General features: G+C 46.8%; 1 protein-coding gene across 4 annotated transcripts in view; it reads right to left on the minus strand.

The window, feature by feature from the left end:
• The window catches only part of Arhgap25 (Rho GTPase activating protein 25), a 75,197-nt gene that overhangs the window by 21,263 nt on the left and 39,053 nt on the right, over positions 1–14,881 (minus strand). For 2 of the 4 annotated variants that reach the window (XM_005385658.2, XM_005385657.2), the window contains 2 exons: positions 13,394–13,481; positions 11,113–11,229 (listed from right to left, as the gene is read on the minus strand). In XM_005385658.2, the coding sequence (XP_005385715.1) occupies positions 11,113–11,229; positions 13,394–13,481 (205 nt within the window). Of the gene's footprint in view, positions 1–4,403; positions 5,478–8,578; positions 8,705–11,112; positions 11,230–13,393; positions 13,482–14,881 lie in introns of those variants that run through there. The other 2 variants (XM_013514712.1, XM_005385660.2) reach the window with 2 other exon arrangements.

Genomic DNA, 14,881 nt, shown 5'->3' on the forward strand with positions numbered 1-14,881 from the left:
CTTGTCATCCCCAGTGTTCAGCATAATGCCTGGCACCAGACAGACATTTTGCTGAACCAGTTAATAAAGTCTTTTGTCTTTAGGCAAATATTTTCCACGACTGATGATGATCTGGGCATTTCTGTACTTGAAACACTAGTAAGCATCTCTTCAGAAAATAACTCCAATTTCCCACTAGCAGCTGCCAAGGGTCCCACGATGTGCTCTGCTTTGTGCCAGGATCGTGGAAGGGGCTACACATACAAGAGACATGGAAGACCTGGATCTTGCTTTCACTTTGCTTACCACCCAGGTATGGAAGGGAAAGGACCACGCAAAAAGTGGTGAGAGACAAAGGAATGCCAATAACCACGCGGAATTAGGTTCTTATTTGTCTGTGAGAGGAACTGGATACATATTTCCACCAAATGATATGACTTATAAGCTAAGTGTGGTGGCACATCCCACTCTAAGAGGCTGAGGCAGGAGAATCTCAAGTTTGAGCCCAGCCTGGGAAACTTAGCAACTTAGTAAGACTCTATCTCCAAATAAGAAATTAAAAATGGTTAGAGATGTAGCTCAGTATGAAGGCAGTGGCTTTAATCCCTAGTACTGAAAAAAAACAAAACCCATGTGACCTTTGGGAAATTCCCTTTGAGGACCCCAGGGAGGAGGCCCTCAGACAGAGGAATAGTCAGCTTTGGGAGCTGTTGAAACTTGGCCTCCATAGGCCCCCTGGTTTCCAAAGGGGAAAGATAGCCCAGATCAATGTAAGCGTGAGCGTGGAGAAGTTGGGCTCTTCTTCTCACACGAATCCCTCAGTCCTGTCCCGTGTCCAGCCACAGTCATTCCCGTGTCATCGTCACCAATACATCCATTTTCCAGGGTCACTTTCCAACATCCCATCCTGCTGTTCTCCACTAGCCTAGGCCACTGAGAGCTGTGAGGGATCAAGGTGTCACAGAACAGACATCCACAGCTCCAATGCTCGCAAGACCCTGGTCGTTTCAAACCTTCACACTCCTTGAGCTCCCCACCCCTCTGTCTCAGCAGGCGACTTAGGCTTCCCTTCCCTTCCCTCCCAACTGAAGGACATGAGTGGACTCCTTGCCACCAGCCCCTGCCTCTGTCCTTCCTCCTCTGACTGTGTTCCTGCCCTCTGTCTGGGAAAGAAGGGGCCCTGGGTGTCCTCTAGGTGATGTTTTCTGAAAGTGTCAGCTCCGTCCCTTCACATCTTCCAGGATACACTCTTTCCCGGTAGTATAATTCTTTTCTTTCCTTCTATAGAGCCCACGTGAGTCCTGGCCTCTGCCAGTTTAGGAAAGGACAATTCCCACCGCAGCTTTCAGGCAAGTGAAGTGACCCGTGCTTGCCTCGCTTCTCTTCACCACTGTGCTCATCAAAAAACGTGCTTCCTTCCAGAGGTGCAGCCTCCCGCCCAGCCCACGCTTCACTTCGGATTTGCCTCTCAGCTCACCGCACTCTGGTTTCATCACCTGCATCTCCCCATCAACCTCTTCCTAAGATTTCTGGTGCCTCCTAATGGCCGCATCCAGCCGCAAGTGATTTCCTACCTCGCTGGTCTTCTCTGAAGGGTCTGATGATGCTGATTCTCCTATAAAAACCTTCTCCCTAAGCGGCTAGAAAGCTGCCCATCTCTCTTCCCATCCCCTTGAGGACTCCCTTTGGCCTCCCTTACTGCACCCTGTCTTCTACCCATTTCTCTATTGTGTCATGGCCTGGGATCTCAATTTAGTTTTCTTTTATTCTCATCAGAGACACTTCCCTTAGGAAGGGATGGATGTCAATTATAAACTGATAACGTTTACATCGGTACACCTGGTCCTGGAATATCCACCTGTCTGTGTCTGTCTCTCTTTTCTACTTCTGTAAGTCCCACTCAGAGTGGCCATTCTCCTGTTGCCCTCTTCACTCTCACTCTCACCCCACTGTTAAATCGCCGCTTCTGCTGTAGCCCCTCCTCACAGGCCATAGCGTTCAGTCAGTCGGCAAAGTGGCAGGTGCTCTCCCAGGTGCTGAGACGACAAAGCCACTAATATGAGGTAGGTGCATGCATTCGGCTCACCCAGTTAGCAAAACTGTGAGCTTTAGAACCTGTAACACTCTCTCACTCTGATATATCGGTGGATTCGAAATAAACTTTAAGTGTCTCTCTTTTCTCACTGCTGCTGCTTGTACTACTTGTAGCATGTATGTGTGTGTGTGTGTGTGTGTGTGTGTGCGTGTGTGTGTATACTATAACTCAATTTCTTGCAAAATTCTTCTACCAGAAATCACAAAATCACCCTGTAAAGGTGGACCATGCATCTACTGGCAGCTAAGCTCTTCAGTAGCTGGGCACTAAGACGAAAAGTAGTCTTTACTCTTAAACACTCTTGCAAAGCCTTCTCCTACTCTCCCCTGAACGCCCCTTTCCTGGGCTGTGCTGGCTTCTCAGAGGGAATTGGTCTCTCCCTCCTTGGTGCTCATGGAGCTCCCTGTGTGCTCCTCTATCCATCACCTCTCATGGAGTTCTATGCTGATTTATGCAGCATCTCTCTCTTCCATTGGACTGTGGGCTCCTGAAAGGCAGACAGCCTGTCTGGCTGCCCATCTATTTTTGTCTCCTGGCGTGGAGACGGCACATGGGGGACCAATCCTCCAGGAGCGCCTGCTACCTACAGCTTCCCGTTCCTCCTGTCCACCTCTTCACGCTGCTCAGCACTTTCCAAAGCCACCCTTGTCAAGGAGGCAATGGCCTTTCCATTTTTAAGTCCAGGATTTAAGTTCTCATTCATTTCAGCTGTGTCATTCCCAGCATGGGACACAGAAAGTCACTCCCTCTTCTTGAGACCCTGGTTCACGTGGTGGTTGGTGCACTACTCTCTCAGTTCCTCATTTATCTTATTAGCTGCTCCCATTCACCCCCCTTAAATAAGGATTCCTTTTTCTCACTCTGTCCTCTGAAGGTCAGTGTCCCAGGGCCTTCCTTCCCCAGCTTCACACGCTTTCTCATACTCTCACGGCTTTAAATATCAGCTCGTGATGAAACCTAGAATTCTAGCAGAGCTGTTCCCTCTCACGAGAATGCCCCACTGCAAGCTCTAGAGGTATTGGGGCCAACAGTGTCCCTTGTTATGTGAGAGAAAGAGCATCCTTGTTTTCTGTGGTTTGTCTGAGTCAGGTTTTGTCACTCCTCCTCTCAGCTGATGTACGAGGAGTCTGCAAGTGCAAACATCCTTGGAACTCCAAAGACCTGGTCCTGAACGGTGCTCATCTCTGATCTCTGGATCCTTATCTCCAGCCTTTGGCTCGCACGGACATGGAGACCTGAGGTGGGGGGAAATAGATGACCACAGGAAACCCACGGAGAAAGCAGGCAGAGGCCAGTGACAGAAGACAGTGGGGCAGGAGTTTCTTAAACATTCTCCACTGCAAGGACAGCAAGGAGCAAAACCCAGGCTCCTGTGTGTCGGGCTGCCCAGGGAGGCCCTCTTAGCAGCGGTTTCTACCCTCTTGCGAGAGCACATTCACTCTGAACTCATCATCTCTTTGAGCCAGTCGGCAAAAGCGGAGGCATTTCCATCTTAACAGTTATACCGTGTAATTAATCAGTTTTAATTACTATATATTACATAATTATTATAACTTTAAAATGTAACATAATAAAAACTGGCCAATTTAATTAAGCTAATTTTATGCTGGGAACTGCCTTAGATGCTTTCAAGTGTGCTGTCTGGTTCAGTCTTCACAAAAGCCCTCCAAAGCAGATGTTCCATTTTACAGGTGGAAAAACTGAGACTCAGACACAGCATTTGCTGAAGGGCATATTGCCCAGTGATTCAATATTCAGTACTTTCATGCCTTTTGTGCAAAGTCAATGGAATAAAAGTTCAGACACCATCAGATCTCAAGGGGAGGGACTTTGGCTGAGATCCTGGGTGCTTCCTGTGCAGTTTACCACAGCAGCCAGGGCAATCGCAGTCTCAAGCCATCCCACCTCGCTCTTCTGCAGCCCCCAGACCCGAAGCTTTGGACAGCAGGCATCACATTCTAAGCAAACACAAACGGGGAATATTCCTTCACACCCCATTCTCCTCACCTAGCCCCGAAGATCCACCCTAGATCGTCGAGAAACACTGCCTTGGTTTGGGGAAGCAAAAACGGAAAGATCACCTGTCACCTCTGTCTCAGCCCTGCTCCTCCTTTGTCATCACTCAAACACTCCTGACTTCAAAAAACGAAACCCTCCACCCCGCCCCGACCCCGAGGAGAGTCCCGTCACGGCCCCTAGCCCGGCACTGGTACTTGTCTCCCAGGGGCTCAGTTCCAGGCGCACCCCCATTCCTGACAGGAGCGTGAAGAGGACCTGAAATAAGTGTCTCCTAGGGGCAGAGCTGAATCACAAGACAGGGAAAAAATACCTTTCTTCCGGAGCATGGGGCTCTTCTTCCTGAAATCCCAGCAGAAGAGCAGCGCCAGGGCAGGGAAGCCACAGCCCAGGTCCCAGCGCGGCATCCTGGGGATCCGAGGCATGGCAGCGTCCGGAGGACTCCGCGCCCTCAAGGGCGGCCTGGGGCCTCCTCTCCTCCCCCGGCTGGGAGAACCGTCCTCTCTGGCTTCCGATCAGCACATGCTTGCACACACACACCGGCCAGGCTCTGACTCCCGGACTGAACCCTGGGATCTGTCGGCACCTGCCCGGCCCTCCCTGCCTCCCACGCCGCCGCCCCCCTCACCTTTACACACAGGACTCTCGGCTTTTAAAGAGTGAACATAAAGCTGTCAAGGCCACAATAAAAATAAGTGCCTCCTTTTACTTAGCAGCTAATTGTCAACTGCCATTCAGGGGATAACTTGGAAGTGGGTTTAAAGAAATAAATAAATACGGGGATTGTGCACGCAAGCCCTCAGCAGCACGGCCCCGTATATCAACGTGTCTGGCAGGAACACAGAATTTCACTTAGTGCTTATGAAGCCAGCCCACCTTTCCCGGGAAATGCTTTCAGAGTTGCCGCGGCTGGGCCAGGCCTTCAGAGATAATGGAGTTGGGGGTGGGTAGACAGAGGGCCCCCTCCTCCTGGAAGACTGAGCCAACAGTGCCGCAGCCAGAGCCCGGCTTCCCAGGAGACTTGGACCGCACTCTCGGCCCTGCAGAGGGACAGGTAGGAGCAAGATTACCAGGAAGCAACCTGGGGCTGTGTCTCCCTGCCAACCAGTGTCCATCTCTCTGCAGGGGGAAGGAGCAGACTGGAGGCCACATCTTAGACACCACCCCCCCTCCCCGCCCCCGTGTGGAATTCACTCCCACGTCCTGGCAATGTTACCTCCGCATGGCTGTGCAAACCTGTTCATTTCTCTTCACCTCCACTGCCACCACCTGTGTTCAAGCCACCATCTGTGCCCTCTTCCCTGGGTGACAGCTTGAGCTTCACATTTAGTCTTCGGCATTCACTCTGATCTGCTACCTCCAGCCCGAGCTATTCTCTACAAAACAACTAGAAAGATCCCTTGAATCTAAGCTAATTTTATAGCTTTCTTGCTTGAACCTCTCCAGCCACTACCTTAGGACGAAGACCAACATCCTCTATAAAACTGTCTCTGCTGTGACCTCCTTCCCCTTCCTCCTTCCCACAGCCTGTTCTCTTTCCTGCCACAGGACCTTTGCACTTTCTGTTCTCTCTGTCTGAGACACCATTCCTCTTTTCCCTTCCCTGTCTGGTAAACCTATGCTGGCCCTTGAGGTCTAAGCTTAATTATCATTAATTTAGGGAATCTTTATCTTGACAAAGATTTGTCTTTCTTCACACGGCACCACGCAATTTTCGTTCCTGACACTTTTTAAAGTGGTTTTATGTCTTTTCTTTTCTTGGCTTTTTGAAAACTACTTTCTGTGTCTTCTAATAGATTGTGAGCTCAGTGAGAGGAGAGACCCTGTCTTCTCTTTTTGCTTTCTCCCGCCTCTCTTTCTCCCTGTTTTACCCTCAGTGCTGACATGGCACATGTTATATGCTCAGGAAATTATTGTTGAGTAAATGGACAAATAAGTATCCGTCGCTGCAAGAGCCAAGGGGCAAGGAAATGAAGAAATGAGTGGAAATAAATAAAACTCATGCCTATTAGCTGGACATGATGGTGAGCATTTGTAATCCTAGCACTTTGAGAGGCTGAAGCAGGAGGACCTTAAATTTGAGCCCAGCATGGGTAACTTAGCAACTTAGCAAGACCCTGCCTCAAAATTAAAAGAAAAAAAAAAATGGGCTGAGCATGTAGCTCAGTACAAAAGCCCTGGGTTCAATCTCTATTACTACAAAAAATTATATATATATATATATATATATATATATCACTGAGCATCCACTCTCTAGTTAGAGAGAAAGGGCCTGATCACAAGGCACGACAATGAATCACTGAGACAGCAACCCCCACAGGCTAAACTGTGCTGCGATTGTAAATCACATTCTGAAGGATGCGGAGAAGTTAAAAGAATTAGAGGAAGCAAAGGCATTCCAGGTACAAAGCAATTCAATTCTTACATACTATCTTCCTTGTGTTGGCAAACGCACAAAGGCACTTAAAACACAGAACCTGCCCTAGACCTTCTAACTGGATTGGGCAGAACAAAATATGAGCAACTTAATGCATTCCTTCTGTGCCTGGCAATCCAGAGCCAACCCTCAGATGCCGAGCTCTGGGGAAGGGGTTACAGACGGTCTGGGCTGAGTCACAGTGAGCAACGCGGACCTTCTGCTCCCTGGGTGGCGGGGAGGGCCCAGGCTCCCATGTGCACCCAGGGAAGGCCCGGCTGTCTAATTTGGAGAAAAGGCTCCGCTGTGAGCTGGGAGGGAGTCATCAGAAGTGGAGCTGTAGTGGCCTCTGCTGTCTTTCTCCTACTTGAATCAGGAAAACCTAGAATTGCACCAGAACTTCTCAGACAGAGGTGGTCTAAATTTCCAGCCAGGCCCTGAGGAGAGGGTTAGGAAACCCTAGGTGGCTGACAAAGCTGAGTGCCTGGGAGCCGCCTCTCCACCGCGTGCAGAGCTCCAGGCCAGCTGGGAGGCAGGGGGAGCCAAGCGGGGAGAAAGGGAGCACCGCAGAGTCCGTGGTAGAGGTCAAGGAAGAAAGGAGAGGACAGGCAGTGGGGGGCAGGAAGAGCAGTCAGCTCGGTGGCGTTGTCACAGCTCGGGCTGTACTGATGAGCTACAGGTGTCTGAAAATAGCCTGCTGTTAAAAGCAAACTTGTGGATGATACTGGGGAAGTTCCCATAGCTTTTCTCAGATTCTCTAAGGAGGTCTTAGAACCATGAAGAGCTTCATTAACCCTCACCATCAACAAGCCTGGAGGCAGATAATTCTAGAGGGAGCGACTCATTTACTGAGCCACTTCCTAGATGAGCTGAGGGTGACGTAGTGGAGAGGGGACCTGGAGGAGTGGGACAGGACACTGCGGTGGGATGAGAGGCCTTTCCATCACCCTTTCACCTGATACACGTTTGCTGAGCACCTATGATGCCAGGCACTGTTCAGATTCTGGGATACAATACTGGGGGAGAAACTAGAGAATAATCAATTCCTGACAAGTAGATTGAAGCTTTCATCAGAGTCAAGGGAGATTATGACCAAAATCAGGAGTAAAACATTCAGTATGTTACAAAAGAGTACATGCTAAAGAAGGTGTTAATGTTAAGTAGAATAATCAGGAGAAGGTGATGATCTGACTGAGATGATTTTTGAGCAAATATCTGAAGAAAGCAAGAGGTTAAGCCACGTGACTACCAGGCACGGGAGGATTCTAGGACAGAAGGAAGTGCAAAGGCCCCAGGCGAGGAGCAGGCTACGATGTTTGAAGGGGCTGGTGAAGCTGGGTGGAACTACTATGGTAGAAGGTTGTAGAAAACAAGGATAGATAGGTCAATGGAGTAGACTGCCCACTGTAAGTCAATACAAGGCTTTTACTTTTTACGCTGAGTAAGAAGGAAAGCTATCAGGTGCTGAGCAGAGACACATTCTGGATGACTGGTTAACAAGCTCACTCTGAGTGAAAACAAACTGTAAGGAGGCAGGGGTGAAAACAGGGAGGCGAGTCTGGGGGCCATGGCTGTGATTTGGTCCAGAAAGGATTTCTTCTCAACCAGATTGCAGTTGTCAAGTTAGTGAGAATTTGGCAGATTCAAAGTAGAAAAAAGTCATAGGACATTGCCTGGAAGGCTAAAAAGAGGCAGCTGCAGTATTTCTGTAACTTTATAATATTGGGGGGCATTGCCTGTTGATCTAGGGGCACTTCACGAGTGGTAGATGCAAAAGTGTCTTTGCCCTGTACCTCACTAGCTGGTCTTCTTAGATGAATCTGTTCTCTTAGGACTGAAGCTCCCTGACTTGCAAATAGGAAGAACAAATATCTGATTTGCCCAATGGCCATTGATGGCACTCGACTGTCTTAAAACTCCTTCTGATTCTGGGATCTATGACACTGGTTCAAAGAGTAACTTTAAAAACACCCAAGATGTCACATCAGAGCCAATGCTACCCTTTGAGTAAGTAAATAGTGCTGTGCTCTGATTTCCCCTGCCGTGGACTTTCCACCACCTACAGGACTTACGCTTGATTTGCTTCTCCGGGTGGTGGGTTGGGGTAGGGCAAGGGAGAAATGCCCCGTGTAGCAGGACAGAGTGAAGCAGTTCACCGTGGCAGACTCAGCCAAGCATTGCAGAAGGCCCAGCTCCTACTGAAAGTACATAGGGAGCATTTTGACTCAGAACAGGTGCATAATTAGGTGACATCTGCTACTCTTGTCAGTGCAGATTGCTTAAAACCCAGCATAGAGGAAGCAGGAAATGTCAACAGGGCTCACCATCTCATAATCCAGGGTGATAAAGAAGGTCACAGCCAAGTCTATCCAGGCTGCAATAATGTACAGTCAAAATTTAATACATAAAGCCAAAATGGCAGGATTTTTTTAAAGTAAGAAGTGTAATTAGGGCCTGGGGAATGGTTAATAAAATTAGGTATGTCTACCTGTAACGGGACTGTCTTAGTTATCTTCTCATTGCTGAAACAAACTACCCGACACCCAAAGTTAAAGGAGGAAGAGCTCATTTAGCTCAGTTTGTAGAGGGTTTAGTTCATAGTTGGCTGGCTCCAAGGCAGGGTGGCATGGCAGAAGGACATCACGGAGGAGAAACAGTCCATGGCAGGCAGAAGGCAGCAAGGCAACAAAGCAGTGAAATAGCAAGGAAGCAAGCAACAACCTCCAACAGCAACCCTATTTCTGTCCCTTGCATTCTACATGCCCTTAGGGCAGGTAGTACTCAGGGGGGAGGTGTCTTCCCATTATCCACACCCAGAACTGTGCCAACCCAATCAGCAGACTGATTTAATAATCACACACCCTTAATCTCAGCATCACACACTCTAGATCCAGCAACCTCTAAAAAAAATCCCCACCTATGACCACATGAGGCTTTGGAGGGACATCTAGACACAGCAGGTACTCTGGAGTTTGCTGTCCCATTCATCACTTCCTTTCTCAAAACCTTCAGCGGTGGGTCACAGGCCACAGCCACCTGCTCCTCCATGTCCTGGGTCCACTGCTGAACTGACTTCAGATGAACCAGGGAGAATTTCTTTCTCAGAGGCTTGGAATGGGGCTACAAGGACTGAGCTGGTGCTGAGGGGAAAGCATGGAAAAGCTGCGGCTTGCACAGGAGCATTTGAGACAGGTGTATGCATGAGGGGGCTGCTGACTGGACAAAAGCAGCCTGGGTTAAGGGAGGAGTAGAATGAGAAGCAATGTGGTCCCAGAGAAACTGACTGGATTAGCTCAATGTCCATGGTCAATTTCCAGCCCCCATCTCCTGAGAGGCCTCCTGGCAGTTCTTGCTGATAGTTTCTTTGAGTAGCTCCCATATTACTCCATAGAGCCCTCTTTGTGGCTTACCATCCTTGACACGGTTTCTATCCCTTCTGACCACTTAATCCCTGAGCTATATCAATTATGGCTCTACAGCAACATGGAGAAATTCTTAGATTATAAAATAAAAGGTATTAAGTGGGATATAGTCTATGTTTATGATCCCAGAAAAACATATAAACTTATGAACATTGGCTGGGAAAATAACCATAAAAAATGTTTCTGATAGTTTAAAGCTTTTTCTTTTACATTTCCATCAAATTATTGTGGTGTACTTATAATTTCTGAAAGAAATTGTGGAGTACTCAAATGAACCTGGTATTTAATCCACAAAAGCATCCATAAATGATTTCTAAAGTAAGAGACAACCAAGTCGCCGAGTGACTGTCCATTTAGGCTGTCATCCTGGAATGGACACCAGGAGGCATGTTCCTAAAAAGCTGAGGGAAAATGGTGTCATGTGAGCTCATGCACTGCAGTCTTTTGTGTTTATATAAAATGAGGAAAATACAGAGTATGTTTGTTGATTTCAGTTGTTTTGCATTGTTCGCTGTTTCGTTTTGGGGATGATTTTGCAGTCAAGATCCTTCTCTGCTGTAGAGATATCACTAAGATTTGTGGAGAGCTCACACACTTGAGTCAGGCAGCCCAGAAATGTGTTGAAGCAGATTTGCTGCATGCCAGCAACACTTTCCCAGTCCCAACTGTCCCTCTTCATGAGACTGTCCCTTTTTCCCTTGCGCAGATCAGCCTAAGTTACAGATCTTGCTATCAGCCTCTCAGGCCCCTCAAGTCCCCCGTCTGAACATTCCACAGAGGCTCATCAATTAGTGGTGCTGGGAGCACGGATTGGCTGGTCCAACCTATGCATTTCACACATGTGAAGTGCTCTGGCCCACAAAGGAGAAATGACGGCTTTGAGTGTCACACACATTTGCTGATTTGTGCAAACTTACTACCCTTCCAGTTGATCTGGGGTTGGATTTGTGAGATGACCCAGCAGGGAAGCTAGATGCTCTGGACCCCCTTTTGCTACCACTCAACAGAGGACTTGACCATGACCTGACCTGACATGACCATGACCATGACCATGACCATGACCATGCTCTTACAGTCATTCTCTGGCCTTTCTTCAGATCCTTCAGGGAGCGATCACATCTGAAGCTGTTTCCTGTTCTTCCCTGCTACAGACACCTGCTCAGAAGGGCTTGCAAAGTCCTTACCTCCGGATGGTGTGCCAGCAACTCTCCGAAGGAACTTAACCCACTCTTCCATCTCTGCCTGGGAGCTGGCCATGAGGATGTAGGAGTCTTGTGCTGTGCGATTCAGGTACCATGAGGCTGGTGGGAAAAGTGGCACATATGAGAGTCTTAGACTGATGGGGTTGGGGGCAGAGCAAGAGGAAGGGAATGGAGGCTGAACCTGAACTGATTCCTTGGTTTGATGAAGCACTACCAGTCAAGTAACACAAAGCCACCATTCAATGATTCTCAGTGGAACTGGACATCCATGTACTTTAACAGTTTTTGCAGAATCTCTAATTCTACAAACAAGTCATTTAACACAATGGTTCAGATTGGGATAACTTTTGCCAAGAGCTCAGGTGCAGAAATTTGGAAAAGGACAGGAACCTAGGGTGAGAAGAACAATGCATATAAGAATGTCTTTCTCACAAAATCATTGTTTCCTATTCAGATCACTGTCCTCCTGACCACAGAAACCCTTGCAAGTGGTAAATTCTCAATACTTAGTTAACGGACATATGAAGCTTTTTAGGACTTAGTTTACCTCTTTCATTTTAAAGCGAAGAGATAGACATACATTATATTTCCTGTATTGATGTATTAAAATGGACAAAATGATGAAGAAAATGAGAAGGGGATAGAGAGGGTATGGGAGGAGACCAAAGGAAAGAAAAAGGCAAATGACCAAAAAATGAAAAGAAAAATGAGGAGGGACAGGTAAGAGAGGGAAAGGAAGATTATCAAACTTAGGTCTTAGATGACATAGCAGCAGATCTGGGACTAGAACTTTAGCATCCTCCATGAGCCTCTTTGCAAGTGGAAATGTGCAAGGTTACAATTGTTTTTAGCTGTTTAAAAAATAACCCTTAGGAGGGATAAGAAAATAATGCGATCCCTTTTGATTATAGGATTGTGTTACATCTCAAAATGCCTTTGTAAACCTCGGCCTATTCTCACAAGATTAGGCTATCTCTCTCTAGAAAGAGAGAGCCTGTACTAACTTCTAAATTGTGCCCAAACCTGGACTTTCCTCAGGACAACAAAAGACACAAAAATTGCCTTTAGTTCTGGTCTCTTGAACTCCACTTGATATCAATGACTTTCCCTTTATTTTGCCGTTTGGGAAAAGCTGATTCTAAATCCATCTTGTCATTCAGTGATCAGCTCTCATGACAGTAGGTTTAGTCCACAGATGCCCTGGTCATTCAGCACAATCCTGAGGGCTAAGTAAGTGTTTCCAGACATAAAATGGGAAATAAGAAATTCTTGGGGGAGCGAAAACATGCCCTAGAAAGCACAGTATCACTTAGAAATGTAATGGAGAGGTGCATTAGTCCCATTTTACAGGTAATAAAGCTGAAGCACATGATACAAAGGTATATTTAGCTCATTGTTCTTGTTGCTTTCTGAAGCAGCTCGGGCAGTCCTTTCATGAGTGTCTTTTCATGGCTGTCTGTATGTGCTGGATCAATTCAAAGTGTTTACAGCAATTTCTGTCCAATGAAACATTATCATATGCCCTCATCCTCCTTATTCACCAGGTCTGGCACTATGAGACTTATGGTGCATACTCCAAGTCACAATAACCATTAAAGGTAAAAGTTTTGAAAGGACATCAAGGCTGCCATGACAGTGCAGCTAAAGAAATGAAAGAGGACTTCCAGAATTGCTTCAAAAGTTAGCAAAAACAGTGGGATAGGTGCATTTGAGGGGAATTAGTGGTAATGTGTCTTTTACTGTAATCCTTTTTTAACATACATGACATATAGCATCTGGCACATGCTAAGTGCACAGCAAATAGAAACTATCATTTTTTACTAGGTTCTGTTGATCCATATGCGACTGCTGACTTTCCATCATTTTCACCTCATCCAAATGGCAATTTTACTTACTTAAATCTATATTTTCATGTTCCACTCACTTTCTGGACTGAGCTCCTTTGGGTTAGAGATGATACACTTTTCACATCAGTGTCCCAGTGTCCGGTACAGTACCTGGCTCCGAGCTCACACTCATGAAATGCTTTCAGAGTGAAGTGAATGTACACCTTCTTAGTTCCTGGACATTACTGAGGTTCTTGGTGCTAGTTAATCAACTAGGATAAATCCACTAACTATATACAGAATCATCATGTGATCCTAACAGATTGGTTAGTTAGTTGAAAGACTCACTCAAAACCTTGACTTCCAAGACCCATAAATAAAATGTGAACATAATACACCTCTTTCCCACTCTTAGGATTAATCTGGAATGCACCTACCTGGAATGATTTCAAAGACAAACTTCCCTGCTTCTTCTGGGTTTGTAGCAATCTCTTTGATGGTACTTCCTGGTAGATGTATACAGCCCTGAAAGATTCAAAGCCAGGCTTTTAAGATAAGCAGCACTGCATCACCTACAGACTCAAACTTAGTTAGAGAACACGTGGGTAGTAAGGATGTGAGGAAGAGGAGGGTAGGTGGAAAGGAACAGGGAAAGCTGGGAGCTCAGTTTGAATGGGAATCTTCTGCTGCTGTTCAGGCATTAGTTAAATTAAGTGGCAGCCATCTGCAAGGAAGCTAAGAGTCTACAGCGAGGACAAGGTCCTGACAGGAGGATGACTGAGAGGGTGCCATCACCAACACTTGCCCCCTCCTTTCCAAGACACAACTTCACGGCCAAAGTAGACTCTTGATCTCAGTGAAGACAATGCTGAGACCATACTACTTTCCAGGGGGCACTTAAGACAGCATCCCAGGTACCCATTTAAGAGGACAGAGTAACTTAGCAGCAGCAAGAGCTACTGAGAAGCACTGTCCAGGTGCCTGTGCTCTCTCACACTCTCTTCTTGTGATACTAGACACTGAAACTACAGTCTCTGAACTGAGCTACATCCGCAGCCCCTCTTTCATTCCTACTTTGAGACAATGTCTCACTAAGTGGTTAAACTGCACACCTAGGGCTAGACTCCCAGAACGCTGAGATTACAGGCATGCACCACTATGCCCAGCTTTAAGTGCTTGTCCTTTTATAAACCACCTTGACTGTATTATTCATTTAATTCCTCTAGCAATACTTTAAGCAAGGTATTGTTATGCACATTTTGTAAGTGAAAACAACCTGAGCATCAGAAAGTTTCTGTCATTGGCCCACGCAGGACTAGTAGGTGGTAGAATGGTAATTCATCCTGGGAGGGAGTTCAGTGCTCCTCACCATCACAGCTGAGGCAAGAGGAAAGACTCAGCTTAACACATCACCCCTACCTCTGGATCTAAGTCTGGAGGGAGGGGTCAATAAAATATGTGACCTTGTATAACCACATATGTTATCTGAAAAACAGGTGAATTCTACCATGTGTGAGCATGCTGCCTTAACATGTGCAGGGGACTGGAACATGCTATAGTGCTTTAGCTCTCCACAACAGCTCCATATTGAGAACATGGCAAGATTTATTGCTCCTATTTTGCAGGCAAGGAGTTGGTACTTGGAGACTATTAATTGTACTGCAGTTAATCGCTCGTAATTTACATCTCACTGGGTGGTGAAGACAGCTGAAGAAGCTCATGTGTCTTTATTCCAAGCTAAGTATGAATGAAGAAGGCTGGTAAGAGAGAACGCCCTAAAGGTAGAGGAGCCTTAAAATCTCAGATGTAAGACTGATTCAAGAGGCTGGAGAATGAATGTTTCTTGATGATCTAGAAATAAAGAGGTCTAAGACCAAGTGAGGAAAGGAAAAGAGGAAGAGGAAGAGTAGATGAGGTAGGGGAGA

The sequence above is a fragment of the Chinchilla lanigera genome, unplaced genomic scaffold, assembly GCF_000276665.1.
Source record: "Chinchilla lanigera isolate Chin_1 unplaced genomic scaffold, ChiLan1.0 scaffold00023, whole genome shotgun sequence".
Taxonomy (NCBI): Eukaryota; Metazoa; Chordata; class Mammalia; order Rodentia; family Chinchillidae; genus Chinchilla; species Chinchilla lanigera.